The 15,546-nt window shown below is 41.2% G+C and overlaps 1 protein-coding gene across 3 annotated transcripts; it reads right to left on the bottom strand.

Moving 5' to 3' along the window:
* Window positions 1-2,663: 2,663 nt before the first annotated feature.
* Window positions 2,664-9,651, bottom strand: LOC106578844 (RPE-retinal G protein-coupled receptor). 3 transcript variants are annotated; one of them, XR_006760715.1, is made up of 8 exons: window positions 9,264-9,651; window positions 8,652-8,811; window positions 7,113-7,234; window positions 6,555-6,708; window positions 5,711-5,828; window positions 4,568-4,681; window positions 3,106-4,397; window positions 2,664-3,071 (listed from the first exon to the last, which is right to left on the bottom strand). XR_006760715.1 is itself a non-coding variant. In XM_014158049.2 (7 exons), exons 1-7 carry the CDS (start codon window positions 9,337-9,339, stop codon window positions 4,251-4,253), a joined length of 891 nt encoding a protein of 296 aa, XP_014013524.1. In that variant the 5' UTR covers window positions 9,340-9,651; the 3' UTR covers window positions 2,664-4,250. The 3 variants fall into 3 exon arrangements, 1 of the variants encoding a protein (XP_014013524.1); XR_006760714.1 differs by having other exon boundaries at window positions 2,664-3,105; window positions 3,140-4,397; XM_014158049.2 differs by having other exon boundaries at window positions 2,664-4,397.
* Between the last annotated feature and the right edge of the window lie 5,895 nt (window positions 9,652-15,546).

Below are 15,546 nucleotides of genomic sequence, written 5' to 3'. Positions count from 1 at the left end.
AAACTGCCTCTGGAAGCAACGTCAGCACAATAACTGTTCGTCGGGAGCTTCATGAAATGGGTTTCCATGGCCAAGCAGCCGCACACAAGCCAAAGATCACCATGCGCAATGTCAAGCGTCAGCTAGAGTGGTGTAAAGCTCGCCAACATTGGACTCTGGAGTGATGATTCACGCTTCACCATCTGGCAGTTCGACGGAAGAATCTGAGCTTGGCAGATGCCAGGAGAACGCTACCTGCCCAAATGCATAGTGCCAACTGTAAAATTTGGTGGAGGAGGTATAATGGTCTTGGGCTGTTTTTCATGGTTCAGGGCCCTTAGTTCTAGTGAAGGGAAATCTTAATGCTACAGCATACAATGACATTCTACACCCCTCCATGTAATGGTATCAAGTTATACTGTAGCCAAATGTAGGGCACTACATAGTGAATAGCATGCCATGTCAGTGTAACCGATGTGAAATGGTTAGTTAGTTAGCGGTGGTGCGCGCTAATAGCGTTTCAATCAGTGACGTCACTCGCTCTGAGACCTGAAGTGGTTGTTCCCCTTGCGTTGCAAGGGCCGCGGCTTTTGTGGCGCGATGGGTAACGATGCTTCGTGGGGTGTCAGTTGTTGATGTGTGCAAGGGTCCCTGGTTCGAGCCCAGGTTGGGGGCGAAGAAAGGGACGGAACCTACACTGTTGCAACAGGAAATTTGAATTATTGGTGAATTATAATGAATGGACATTTTTGTAGGGGTTGATACTTTATTAGTTCAAGTCTGAAAATGTTAAATGGAAATTACAAACTTTACACACCTTTTTAAACTTTGAATACACTATACGTTTGCATTTCCTATTGTGCAGGAAATTTCCTGCAAAATCTGGGTGATCAGATTAAGATTCTACATCTGTAGTTAGCATTGTGTACTGTACCAGGCAGTTACCAATTGTGTTTGAGTTCTTCAAAGTATGTTAATGTCAGTTCATGAACCCCTCAGACTTTGCTCGCATCCCAAATGGCCCCCCATTCCCTACCATAGGGCTCTGGTCAAAAGTAGTGCTCTACATAGGGAATAGGGGGCCATTTAGGGTATAATTTAGGGTGCCATTTGGGACACTACCTTCACGTTGTTTAGTTTGGCGTACCATCTCATCTGTTAAATAGATTATGCTGTAGCTAGTACTGAGCGATTAGTCCTTTTTGAGGTCGGTTCAGTTTCAGTTCGATTATTAAAGAAGAATCATGTTTTTCAATATCTACTGTATTATTTTTTAAATGCGCTATGCATTATGTGGGTTGAATGCTGTAACACAGAATAAAACAATTAATAGCAGTCACATTACTTTAAACCTCTTAAGGAACCACCCCTTTTTTTCAACAAATGTGTTATATTTGAAGCCTTTATTATTTCATTCCAAGTCAACATCTCATCTCTATAGAGTTACTAGAGTTACTGCCTATGCTGTTTGACAAAATCACTATTTTAGTATTTCTTCAAAGTAAATATGGCATACTTTTATGACTGCTGAATATCTAAAATCATGTCTTTTTCAGGCTCGCTAAACTTTCTATCCCTCAATCGGTGCGTTCTCTCTTCTCTCAGCGGGCGCGCAATGGATTATAGTCACTGTAGTTAATTACCAAGTTTTCTGTGGTAAACTATGTACAATATTGGCCTGTTGGAAATTACAACTCCCTACTACATCTCACAGTTCAGGCTTGATCTGATTTATCTCTACATTAAAAAAAACTCCACATCGAGCTAAAAAAGAGAAAAAAAGTTGTTGATTTATCCAGAACTAGTTGGCATTACCACCAATTCTGCTCTCACTAAAAATGATCTCAGAACTGTATTTTGTATACATTTCATGAAAATACAAGTTGCCCAATTTTATACAAATAAATGGTTGGTTACATCATTCTGTCAACCCTCCTAAAACATACTATAATGATGGTGTGTAGTAATCACATTCTTAGAGTACTGTAACATCCAGGTCCTTTTTATTGGTCAACAGGTTTCTCTGAACCTGACAAACTGTAACATCCAGGTCCTTTTTATTGGTCAACAGGTTTCTCTGAACCTGACAAACTGTAACATCCCGGTCCTTTTTATTGGTCAACAAGTTTCTCTGAACCGGACAAACTGTAACATCCAGGTCCTTTTTATTGGTCAACAGGCTTCTCTGAACCTAACAAACTGTAACATCCAGGTGAGTTAAGAGAAAGCCGACTCCTCCCCCGGAGGAAGGCTGTTGTCTATTTGCAGTTTGCGTCTCAAATGACACTCTATTCCCCACTCTGTTGTAGTGCACTATATAGGGAATAGGTTGCCATTAGGTCTTGGTTCATAGTAGTGCACTATATAGGGAATAGGTTGCCATTTGCAACACCCCTGCTGATTGGGTGAAGTGGCTGACAGGCCCTGGTGCTGTGCCACACAGGATTACTGTGACAGGCGGCTGTGTCAGGGACTTGGCTGCATTAGTTCACTCTACTCGTTAAATTTATTTCAGGACTGGAGACTCCATGTTAAGCAGCTCAGACGACAGTGACAGGCACTAGCGCTTTACACCACTGTGTTGATGTCTGTCTGCCATGCTTACCTCACCTGGGACCAGAACACATGATTGGGAGTAAGAGACAAAACTGAGAAAGACAACATTGCAAACAACTGCAATGGAGTAGATTAACTGTATTTTATGTAAGGTTATGCATGCCAGCGTCTGCTACACAAAGATAGACGAAGTTAAAACGACACAACGTGACAATGTGATAGTCTAAGATTACCGTTTGAACGTACAAATACGTTTATAAAAATATATGCATGCACGACTGTCTGCTAAATGGCATATTATATTTCAACAAAAAATACATTCAATACACCAAACATTGTTAGGTTAAATCTAGTTTACTCCAGACTATATGGGGATGTAATGTAATGTAAGACTACGTTGGTAGAGCATTGGTCATTCACAAACTTCCTCCGTGGGATTCAGTGTTGTATGGTTTTCTCCACTCACTTTAAAGGGATGATCCTGCTTCTTTTACTTCTGCCTCCACAGAGAATAGTTCAACCTCCACTCTAAGTACCTACAGAGAATAGTTCAACCTCCACACTAAGTACCTACAGAGAATAGTTCAACCTCCACACTAAGTACCTACAGAGAATACATATAGAGGTTACATCACATCAAGGCTTTTGTCTTCAGACTTCAAATTGAACCATATTCCCTACATAGTGCACTACATTTGGTCAGGTCTCTGTTCAAAAGTAGTGCACTAAATAGGGAATAGGGTGTAATTTGGGACACAACCCTAAAACTCCTCAGGAACCAAAAGTGACCCAATAAATATTCTTGGTCACAACTATACAACAACCTCCATAGGTTGTCTTGGCTGAATGACACCTGGGTTCAGTTACTATAAGAAATAATGTCCAATACTTTATCCTGGCTTGATTGAGCTTACCTTAGCATAAAACTGTATACCCCACCCATCTGGCACTCCAGGCAGGCTAAAGTAAACGGTTAAAGTATTTTAAATATTTCAAATAGTATTTGAACCCAGGTGTGGTAGACTATAGCTATTTTTTGAAGTCTCATCCTTTTACAGCTGTACAGGTACAGCGGCATGCTGAGAATCACACCAGGTAAGGTCAGTGGAGTCAGAATGAACAGCGGCTGCATGGCAGAATACCTTGCTGTGTTTATTACAGTGCTGGAGGAATACCTCAGGGAGACTTCTAGAAGTAAATCTATTGGCTATTTAAAAAAACGGTATTACATTAACATGACTTGAACCTTAAGTTGGTGGACTTTTAAGTTTATCTATGGTCGTATTACCTTCAAATCACTCAGCATGAAAATGGAATTAAGAGCACTGAGGTATTTGTATTACAACGTAGGTCAATGAGTGTCCTTTGTCTAGTCAATCATGAGACATCATTCAATCTAATAGCAGGTGCTTCTCCCCAAAGTCTATTTGAATGGAGAGTCAGCCACCATACCGCTATTGACAAGCTACATTGGACCCATGGTTTCCCAAGCCAGCTAAATAAACAATTAACATTAAGTTCACCACCTTGTCCAAATAGCATTCTTCCAATGTGAAACCTACTGCAATGAGAGTGCATGATGATGATGTTGTTGTTTGGATATAGCCTGTACCATAGAATTAGAATATGAGAATGGAACATTCTAATTCCATGGCCTGTACAGTAGTGTAACCATAGAATTAGAATGTCAGAATGGACATAGACGAAAACTTCCTTTATCTTCCTTTTAACTTCACAACGACCGGCTCAGTGAACTTCTGGCCAGTCAGGAACTGCCACACCCCTCCTCTGTAGAACTCGTTCCCAAAGGAATAGAGCCACGCGTTGAAAATAGGGTTCATTTTCGCCAAAACAGGAAGCAACTAGGAAATGAATAAACATGTTTTCTTGTTAAACGATTTAAATAAAACAATCTCCATTCAAATTTCATTGAACTAAAGAATTATCAAGCACAGGGAGAAAGGAAGAGAAAAAAAGACAAGAAAAATAGAATAAAAGGGAAAAAGGTAGAAGAAAAAGAAGAACTGCTCACCATTCTCAGCTTTGGAGAGACCAGTTTGGCGTTGTCAAAGCAGGCGTAGATGCACATGATTTCGTAGGGTCCCCAGCAGAACAACATAGCCCTCAGTGGTAAACTGGTGTTCCACTGGAATACAAGGACAGTCAATAAAGTTTATTGAATGGGACTTTTAAGGGTTAGTGCTATCTGGAATCCTTGGGATGTCCCTACCATAAACCCTACCTAACCCCTATACTTACTTTAATCCTGTTTAGACTTTTCTGGCTTTTAAGCCACACAGAACATAGTGACTTATGTACCCCCACACAGAACATAGTGACTTATGTACCCCCACACAGAACATAGTGACTTATGTACCCCCACACAGAACATAGTGACTTATGTACCCCCACACAGAACATAGTGACTGTTATGTACCCCCACACAGAACATAGTGACTGTTATGTACCCCCACACAGAACATAGTGACTGTTATGTACCCCCACACAGAACATAATGACTTATGTACCCCCACACAGAACATAGTGACTTATGTACCCCCACACAGAACATAGTGACTTATGTACCCCCACACAGAACATAGTGACTTATGTACCCCCACACAGAACATAGTGACTTATGTACCCCCACACAGAACATAGTGACTTATGTACCCCCACACAGAACATAGTGACTTATGTACCCCCACACAGAACATAGTGACTGTTATGTACCCCCACACAGAACATAGTGACTGTTATGTACCCCCACACAGAACATAGTGACTGTTATGTACCCCCACACAGAACATAGTGACAATGGAAACAGGATGCACATGAGCTCAATTTCGAGTCTCATAGCAAAGGGTCTGAATACTTATGTAAATAAAGTATTTCTGTTTTTTATTTATTTGCAAAAATGTCTAAAAACCTGTTTTCGCTTTGTGGGGTATTTGTGTGTCGATGGATAAAAAAAAAAAAAAAATCTCATCTATTTTAGAATAAGACTGTAATGTAACAAAATGTGGAAAAAGTGAAGGGGTCTGAATACTTTCCGAATGCTCTGTATATTGAGAACTATGTTTTTCTGGCCAAAGATTAATGGTATTAGTATAATGTGTTGTAATGTTCCAAAGAACATTCAAATGTTCTAACGGTAGAATGTTAGAGGGTTTACCCTGTGCTTGTTGATCTTCTTGAAGTATGCGTGAATGGCGTCGTAGTTGGACTTCATGACATAAGCAGGGAAGATAAGGTAGAAGACAGTCAGGGCCCCCATATAGGTAATGTAGTCCCTGTTGAATGGAGATGAACACGGACGATATAACGACATATACTGTATTATACTGTGCATCTTTATACATGGGGCATCCTCACTTGTCTAGGGTTGCAAAATTCTGGTCATTTTCCAAAGATTTCCCGGTTTTCCAGAAATCCTAGAGGATTCCGCAGCTCCTGATTATTCCCTCCTGATTTCGGGAATCCTCCCTCTGGTATTTATGGAAAACCTTGGAATGTTGCAACCATAGTCAGCGGGAGACATTGCTAGACAGCTTTGTTTTTATTGTCCGAAATGAATAATCCAAATCCATTAGAGATTTTTTGGCAGTGCTCGTTCTGTGTGTGAAATGCTGGATGTTTTCAACTGGGGTAAAGAGCCTACTTTTGTGGTAATCTGCTTGATTGTCTTAAATCCCAGTTTCTGTATTCCATTGTTTACATTTGACTAAGCCAAACAGTGATGTCAACAGCTGGTTTAAACAGAAGGGTATTTGGGAGTCAATCTTTAGACTTTGTAAAGTCTTGTAGAGTCTCTGGTTGAAACATCAAAACGTGCAGAGGTAACAGTGTGTGAGGAAGTTGTTGTTTTACAATGAAATGACCTTTAGGTCTGGAATTACCTGCACCACAGATGAGAGGGAATTTGAGGGTGTGTGTGCACATTTCATTTTCTGACTGGAAGTTGCTCTGGATAAGATTGCCTGTTAAATAACCTACATGTTAATATAAATGTAGCTTACTTGTCTCCTTTGGTGTAGTCTAGAGTGCAGCAGGTCCTCATGGGCTCAAAGTCATAAACTCCCCAACCAATCAGAGGGACGGCCGCCCAGAAGATAGCCAAACCCCAGATAACGATAGAAATAGTCCAGGCCGTGCTCCAAAACAGCTTCTGATCTGGAACATAATAAAGTCGAAGTTTATTGGAATTTGCAAGAGTATGTTTGTAGCTTTGTAGATGTATATAGTACATCAATAAATCTATTTTTTTTATAAATCAATAACGCTATAGTAAATGACATGAACACATACTGGGAAAGGGAGATACCTAGTCAGTTATACAACTGAATGCATTCAACTGAAATGTGTCTTCCGCATTTAACCCCTCTGAATCAGAGAGGTGCGGGGGGCTGCCTTAACATCCACGGCGCACGGGAACAGTGGGTTAACTGCCTTCTTCAGGGGCAGAACGACAGATTTTTACCTTGTCAGCTCGGGGATTCAATCTAGCAACCTTTCGGTTACTGGCCCAACACTCTAACCACTAGACTACCTGCACCGTACAGTAGGATACTACTCACTGGTGACATATTGGTGATATCTGTCCCAGGCGATGGTAGCCAGGAAGCTGATAGAGGCCAGAACTGCTGTCATCCCCATGAAGGCGTGGTTGCTACATCCGTCTTGGCCCCAGGGCCAGTGACTAGGGTGGCAAGAGAGGAGCACATTTAGGCTGCGTTTACACAGGCAGCCCAATTATTGACAAAATATCAGAATTGGGCTGCCTGTCTAAACACAGCCTTAGTGTTTCTATTCCCATCAGGCATAAACATGGTGACTCATATTGCTGCAAATTGTTATATCAAATACACCTGCTTTGGGTTGTGGTTCTATACAGTTGAACTATGAAATCAGGATCACATACATTAACAATTGTTCAACATTACAGTTATGGGCGATTCCTCACGTAACAGAAGAAGACCATGATTTTGGGGGATTTTTACATAATTTAATCCATAGAAGGTTCCTTTGGAGGTTGGATTGTTGACATATATTTGACATTTGTATCTTAAAGCATAATTGAGAAATAATTAATTGAATTTTGAATATTTGTGACATTTTGGCCTTACCCTTTCCTCCCTTAAGACTCCATATTGTTTCATCTGTAGATGCTGCATGCAAAGCAAAAATCGGTGTCATATGAACCTTTGCTGCTTGTTCTGCTTGCTTGTTATAAAGTACATTAATTTGTCAATATTGAAAAATATAAATCAATTTTCGATTTGACACATTTTGTTTTATATATTTGTTTGCATAATATACACTACAGGCATATCAAAGTTCCAGAGTGGGATCCCTGATACTTTTAGAGTTAGGATCCAATTTGTAAGCATTACCAACAGAGTGAATGTGAAAATGGATTCAAAATTGTCCCCCTCTACTGGTGATTTGCAGGATGTGAAATTATACAAATAAAAGGAGGGCTGTGATTGGTCACATTGCCTACTCTACCATTTTCTCTGTATAAAATGGGTCATAACTTTAAAACTAGCAGAGATCCCTCTGGAACTTGTATATGCCCATAGAGTATATGATGTTCAACAATATGTTGAACAATTAGCCCTAACCAACATTTTTTTATTTTTCGATAATTATAAAATCTGTTATTTGAAATCAAAATACTACTCATATTACAAAGCAAGTGGCAAAGCTACAATTTACACATTTTTTTTTTTAAATGTTGGTGTCTTAAAGGAGACCTGGGTAAGGCCAACATGCCACAAATTTTCCAACTTCATAAAGAAAAAAGATACAAATGTCAGATACATGTCAACAATGCTTCCTCCAAAGGACCCTTATATGGATTACATTTCATGAAAATCAGTTTCGTGAGGAATCACCCTTTTGTGTAGTATAGCATATATCCATTATAGCTACTCAGATATACATGATAAATGTGCCTTACTTGAATGCCTCTCTAGAAAGGATGTCAGCACAAATCATTCTGTAAACCACTTTTAGATCAATGCATAAACGCATGTTTTGCAACAACTATTGTACACATAAATTAGGCAACCTCCAAAGGCGTTAATGCAGTGTCAGAGGACAAGAATTCATACCTATAAAATAAGCTGGCGTAAGCAGCGATCAGGCCGGTTATATTGAGCATAATGTCAGCCACAGCAAGGTTAAACACAAGAAAATTACTGGGAGTTCGCATTTGCTTTACGCTAATATAGGCCAATATTGAAATGGCGTTGAGGAAGAATCCAAGAAGACCTAAAACACATGAAAGAAAGAAATCATCAAGGGAAACGACTTGTGATAGATTCCATGATATAAACAGACTAAATGGAGGTTTAACATTTCAGTTAAGTTACACGTATAGGATATGTCCGAAATTGTTGCATTTTAAGCGCACATACTTTTATTTAACTTTCACATTTCGACCTTACAAAGCCTAATCTTACAATTATAGCACAAAATAGCACATATCACATTGACATACATGGATGATTTAAAGTTGCCAAATTACTGTCATTACTTGAAGAATCTTCAAAGCATTTCTCGGGCCAATTCATTTTTGTTTTGTCCGACTTTAAAATCTTTAGGCCTATCCATTTAAGATCCCTTTAAAAGCCCACAGGGCTCCATCCTCTGCTAGCCGTTTCTCTAGTGCAGATAAAAACAACTTTCGTTTCAACATATTTGGCATAAAATATTTCACTTACCCCCAACAAGAAGAGCTGAACCGAATGCAAACATGTCAAAATCGGAGAATCCCTCCGGTAATGTGTATGCTGCCATTTTTTAATGGCCACTATAATTGTCGGACACTACAGATAATTCCTCTATGTTTATTTTCGCTTCTAAAAGTGCCAGAGGTTTCTAAGACTGAACTCCTTATAAAGTCTCTTTCACGTGAAAAGGCATGCAAGGACTTATCTCAAGAAAAAACCTCACCAATCCCTACAAGAATGTTGTAATTAGGGGTACAAAAATAATAATAATAGAGTATGCTACACATTGGATAAGAACTATTTTCTTCTTTTCCCGAAAATATATTTTTCTTTGTGTTCATTGAAGTGGTTTCTGCGCACCTAGTGCGCCTGCGCAGCTCGTCTATAAAACAACTGATAAGGCGCCCGCCTATCTCACATTATAGGCTACTACTGACCAGTGGTAGTCACTGAACTCTAAACCCACAGGTCATACTTTATCCTTAGTAGGCTAAACATTATATGGTACATGACAATGAAGGATATCTCTCATAGGGCGGCGCACAATTGGCCCAGCGTCGTCCGGGTTAGGGTTTGTCCGGTGTAGGCCGTCATTGTAAATAAGAATGTGTTCTTAACTGACTTGCCTAGTTAAATAAAGTTTAATTTAAAAAAAATATATATCGATAGGTAGGCCTACAGATGTATGATCTTAGTTTGAGCCAGTTTGCAATGGCAGGAAAATGATCCAGCACCAACAGGAAACGTGATTTATTATGTGGATTATAATTAATGGACATTGTTATGTAGGGGTTGATATATTTTTTCGATAGGGCTAATCAAATCTGACATTTTAAAGTAGAAATTACAAACTTTACAAGCCTTTTTAAACCTCGAATACACTACAAGTTTGAATTTCCTTCTATGCAGGAAAATTCTCAGCAACAAAAGAGTGATCAAATTAAGAGCCTACATCTTTACCTGCTGCCTTCACCATCCATGACATCGTAAACATAGACCTACAGTAACTGTAAGTGCTAGCTGGAAGCTGACAAAGCATATTGAATGGACTGAGAGACCCTTGTCCAGTGCATTATTGGTTTCACCATTTTCACAACGCAACATGTTTACATTTAACAATCCTTCAGTCTGGCTAAACTTGGTGGGTGAAATCAAATCTGACTTCCATGAACGTAACTCTGTGAGCGATGTCTCTAAGTCACCCCAACCTGTACACAGGATATTGGTTACACATTTATTGTCATTAAGACATTTTGTATAATAAAAAAAGATATACACAACACAAAAATGAACACCAAGAATCAGAACAGACACAGCAGTCACAGTCAACACCATATTGTCATACAGGGAGCTCCAGACCATGACACTATAGTATATATTCATTGTCTACTTCAGTGTTAATGCCAAGTACAGTACATCTAGATGGAGAAAACAGATATCAACTGATATCTCTATGTAATTTTACCATTTACAAATTCAATATCAATATATATATATATATATATACTGCTCAAAAAAATAAAGGGAACACTTAAACAACACATCCTAGATCTGAATGAAAGTAATAATCTTATTTAAATACTTTTTTCTTTACATAGTTGAATGTGCTGACAACAAAATCACACAAAAATAATCAATGGAAATCCAATTTATCAACCCATGGAGGTCTGGATTTGGAGTCACACTCAAAATTAAAGTGGAAAACCACACTACAGGCTGATCCAACTTTGATGTAATGTCCTTAAAACAAGTCAAAATGAGGCTCAGTAGTGTGTGTGGCCTCCACGTGCCTGTATGACCTCCCTACAATGCCTGGGCATGCTCCTGATGAGGTGGCGGATGGTCTCCTGAGGGATCTCCTCCCAGACCTGGACTAAAGCATCCGCCAATTCCTGGACAGTCTGTGGTGCAACGTGGCGTTGGTGGATGGAGCGAGACATGATGTCCCAGATGTGCTCAATTGGATTCAGGTCTGGGGAACGGGCGGGCCAGTCCATAGCATCAATGCCTTCCTCTTGCAGGAACTGCTGACACACTCCAGCCACATGAGGTCTAGCATTGTCTTGCATTAGGAGGAACCCAGGGCCAACCGCACCAGCATATGGTCTCACAAGGGGTCTGAGGATCTCATCTCGGTACCTAATGGCAGTCAGGCTACCTCTGGCGAGCACATGGAGGGCTGTGCGGCCCCCCAAAGAAATGCCACCTCACACCATGACTGACCCACCGCCAAACCGGTCATGCTGGAGGATGTTGCAGGCAGCAGAACGTTCTCCACGGCTCTCCAGACTCTGTCACATCTGTCACGTGCTCAGTGTGAACCTGCTTTCATCTGGGAAGAGCACAGGGCGCCAGTGGCGAATTTGCCAATCTTTGTGTTCTCTGGCAAATGCCAAACGTCCTGCATGGTCTTGGGCTGTAAGCACAACCCCCACCTGTGGACGTCGGGCCCTCATACCACCCTTATGGTGTCTGTTTCTGACCGTTTGAGCAGACACATGCACATTTGTGGCCTGCTGGAGGTCATTTTGCAGGGCTCTGGCAGTGCTTCTCCTGCTCCTCCTTGCACAAAGGCGGAGGTAGCGGTCCTGCTGCTGGGTTGTTGCCCTCCTACAGCCTCCTCCACGTCTCCTGATGTACTGGCCTGTCTCCTGGTAGCGCCTCCATGCTCTGGACACTACGCTGACAGACACAGCAAACCTTCTTGCCACAGCTCGCATTGATGTGCCATCCTGGATGAGCTGCACTACCTGAGCCACTTGTGTGGGTTCTAGACTCCGTCTCATGCTACCACTAGAGTGAAAGCACCGCCAGCATTCAAAAGTGACCAAAACATCAGCCAGGAAGCATAGGAACTGAGAAGTGATCTGTGGTCCCCACCTGCAGAACCACTCCTTTATTGGGGGTGCCTTGCTAATTGCCTATAATTTCCACCTGTTGTCTATTCCATTTGCACAACAGCATGTGAAATGTATTGTCAATCAGTGTTGCTTCCTAAGTGGACAGTTTGATTTCACAGAAGTGTGATTGACTTGGAGTTACATTGTGTTGTTTAAGTGTTCCCTTTATTTTTTTGAGCAGTGGATATGGGTCAAAGCATTCGATGGCATTATGACTAGGCTCTTTGAGTTGGTATGTGATACATTAGCTCAGTTTCATCCTTCATCCATAGATCCCAAAGCCTTGGATAGCCTAGAGATGGTCCCAGGTTCATACTTCATCCATAGATCCCAAAGCCTTGGATAGCCTAGAGATGGTCCCAGGTTCATACTTCATTCATAGATCCCAAAGCCTTGGGATAGCCTAGAGATGGTCCTAGGGGGTCTTGTAACAACAGTAAAGACTTAAACAATAGAGCTTGCTGGCGTCACTCAGAGAGTCCCAAATGACACCCTATTCCCTATTTACTGCACTACTCTTGACCAGGGACCAGGACCAGTAGTTCACTACTCTTGACCAGCGACCAGGACCAGTAGTTCACTACTCTTGACCAGCGACCAGGACCAGTAGTTCACTACTCTTGACCAGGGACCAGGACCAGTAGTTCACTACTCTTGACCAGCGACCAGGACCAGTAGTTCACTACTCTTGACCAGGGACCAGGACCAGTAGTTCACTACTCTTGACCAGCGAGCAGGACCAGTAGTTCACTGCTCTTGACCAGGGACCAGGACCAGTAGTTCACTACTCTTGACCAGGGACCAGGACCAGTAGTTCACTACTCTTGACCAGCGACCAGGACCAGTAGTTCACTACTCTTGACCAGCGACCAGGACCAGTAGTTCACTACTCTTGACCAGGGACCAGGACCAGTAGTTCACTACTCTTGACCAGGGACCAGGACCAGTAGTTCACTACTCTTGACCAGGGACCAGGACCAGTACTTCACTACTCTTGACCAGGGACCAGGACCAGTAGTACACTACTCTTGACCAGCGACCAGGACCAGTAGTACACTACTCTTGACCAGCGACCAGGACCGGTAGTTCACTACTCTTGACCAGCGACCAGGACCGGTAGTTCACTACATAGGGAATAGGGTAGAATTTGAATCCCACATAAACTGGATGAGTAATATTACATTGTAATCAAAGACCCCACCTTTATTGTCATGGGAAACAACACCCACAGATTCCGATATGGATTTTAATCAATTCTACCGCTTGTGTAGTGGGCCTGTGTTGCCTATTGGGACATAGTTCATTTCACCTACCGTCATAATCTGTTGATGTAGCAATAAAACAAAGATTGCACTGTTGATGTAAGTCCAGCTGCCTTAGTTTGGACTTTAGACATTGAATAACACACAATTGTTTAACATTTCAAAGCTCAACTTATTCCTCGATCTGTCAGCCCCTAGACTGTAGTTTATTTCTAAAGCAGAAGGCAGCCCTCTTTATAAATACCAATTCACATTACTTAGGACACACACACACACACACACACACACACACACACACACACACACACACACACACACACACACACACACACACACACACAACTTAGAGCCCAGTTAATACATGTAAGTGGAGGAGGTTTATTTCATGTGCTAGAAAACCCCTTCAGAATGAAAGTGGGTTTAAGATGTATTAATAAGGGCCATAGATAGATGACTGGATTAAAGACACATAGTTGTTTGGGGGCTGGGATTTGCCTCCTGGTCGCAAATTCGCTTGAAGTCTTTAAAGCTTTTGTCTGCACCTGGCTGTTTATGGGCCGGTCCCAAACGGCACCCTATTCCCTATATAGTGCATTACTACCCTATGGGTCCTGGTCAAAAGTAGTGCACTATATAGGGGATAGGGTACTATTTCGGGATGCATGTTACATCAGTTTCCGAACAGAGACCGGGGACAGACTGTGTACTCACACTAAACCACTCTCACAGATGGAAAGTGTGTCATGAGGAGGGATCAGTAGTTTTGCAGACTAATAGATGTCCAGACCTACAGGAACTAGGGGCTATAACCATTAAGTGGATGAAGAAGCATAGTCATAGAATGTTGAAACCGTCAGAAGCCCTTGTGTAGAACCCTTACTCTGACTCTAGAACCCTGACTCTGACTCTAGAACCCTGACTTTGACACTAGAACTCTTACTCTGACTCTAGAATCCTGACTTTGACTCTAGAACTCTGACTCTAGAATCCTGACTTTGACTCTAGACCGCTTACTCTGACTCTAGAACTCTGACTCTAGAACCCTGACTTTGACTCTAGAACTCTTACTCTGACTCTAGAACCCTGACTTTGACTCTATAACTCTTACTCTGACTCTAGAACCCTGACCCTGACTCACCAAAATATACAGGTTAAGAAAGTTTACAAATCAAATGGATGGATTGTTTTCTATTACTCTTAGCTGCCATCTAGTGGTGTGTTCCATGTTATGTAGGGTCCCACTGGGGTCTAGAACACTGTACCCCACAGTGCATTGGGGGAAAGGAGGCTGCTACTGTTATGGGTTTTGATAATACTGGTGGATATCTTTAATCGGTGTGACTTTGTTAATAGCTATTTAGCCTGAAAATAGTGCACAAAGTTTCAAAAATGTAAGAAATAACGAGTTCTATGTCAAAATCATGGTATGCAACATTTTAATGACACACTATGGCAATAATTATGTTTGAAAAAATAATAGCTTCCTTTTGCACTTAACTTACATTGTCACATTCAAGAAAATACATACAGTGCTTTTATAAAAGTAAATGAACCACCAAAACTAATGGTCCCCTCCCATCTCTATAATAAACCCCAACTATAGGGAAGTGTTTTACTCTGCATATAAACTAATGGTCCCCTCCCATCTCTATAATAAACCCCAACTATAGGGAAGTGTTTTACTCTGCATATAAACTAATGGTCCACTCCCATCTCTATAATAAACCCCAACTATAGGGAAGTGTTTTACTCTGCATTTAAACTAATGGTCCCCCCCCATCTCTATAATAAACCCCAACTATAGGGAAGTGTTTTACTCTGCATTTAAACTAATGCCCCCCCCCCATCTCTATAATAAACCCCAACTATAGGGAAGTGTTTTACTCTGCATATAAACTAATGGTCCACTCCCATCTCTATAATAAACCCCAACTATAGGGAAGTGTTTTACTCTGTATATAAACTAATGGTCCACTCCCATCTCTATAATAAACCCCAACTATAGGGAAGTGTTTTACTCTGCATTTAAACGAATGGTCCCCCCCCCCATCTCTATAATAAACCCCAACTATAGGGAAGTGTTTTACTCTGCATTTAAACTAATGGTCCCCC

The sequence above is a fragment of the Salmo salar genome, chromosome ssa19 (genome assembly GCF_905237065.1).
Source record: "Salmo salar chromosome ssa19, Ssal_v3.1, whole genome shotgun sequence".
Classification (NCBI taxonomy): domain Eukaryota; kingdom Metazoa; phylum Chordata; class Actinopteri; order Salmoniformes; family Salmonidae; genus Salmo; species Salmo salar.
This window is presented reverse-complemented; position numbering and strand designations above follow the sequence as displayed.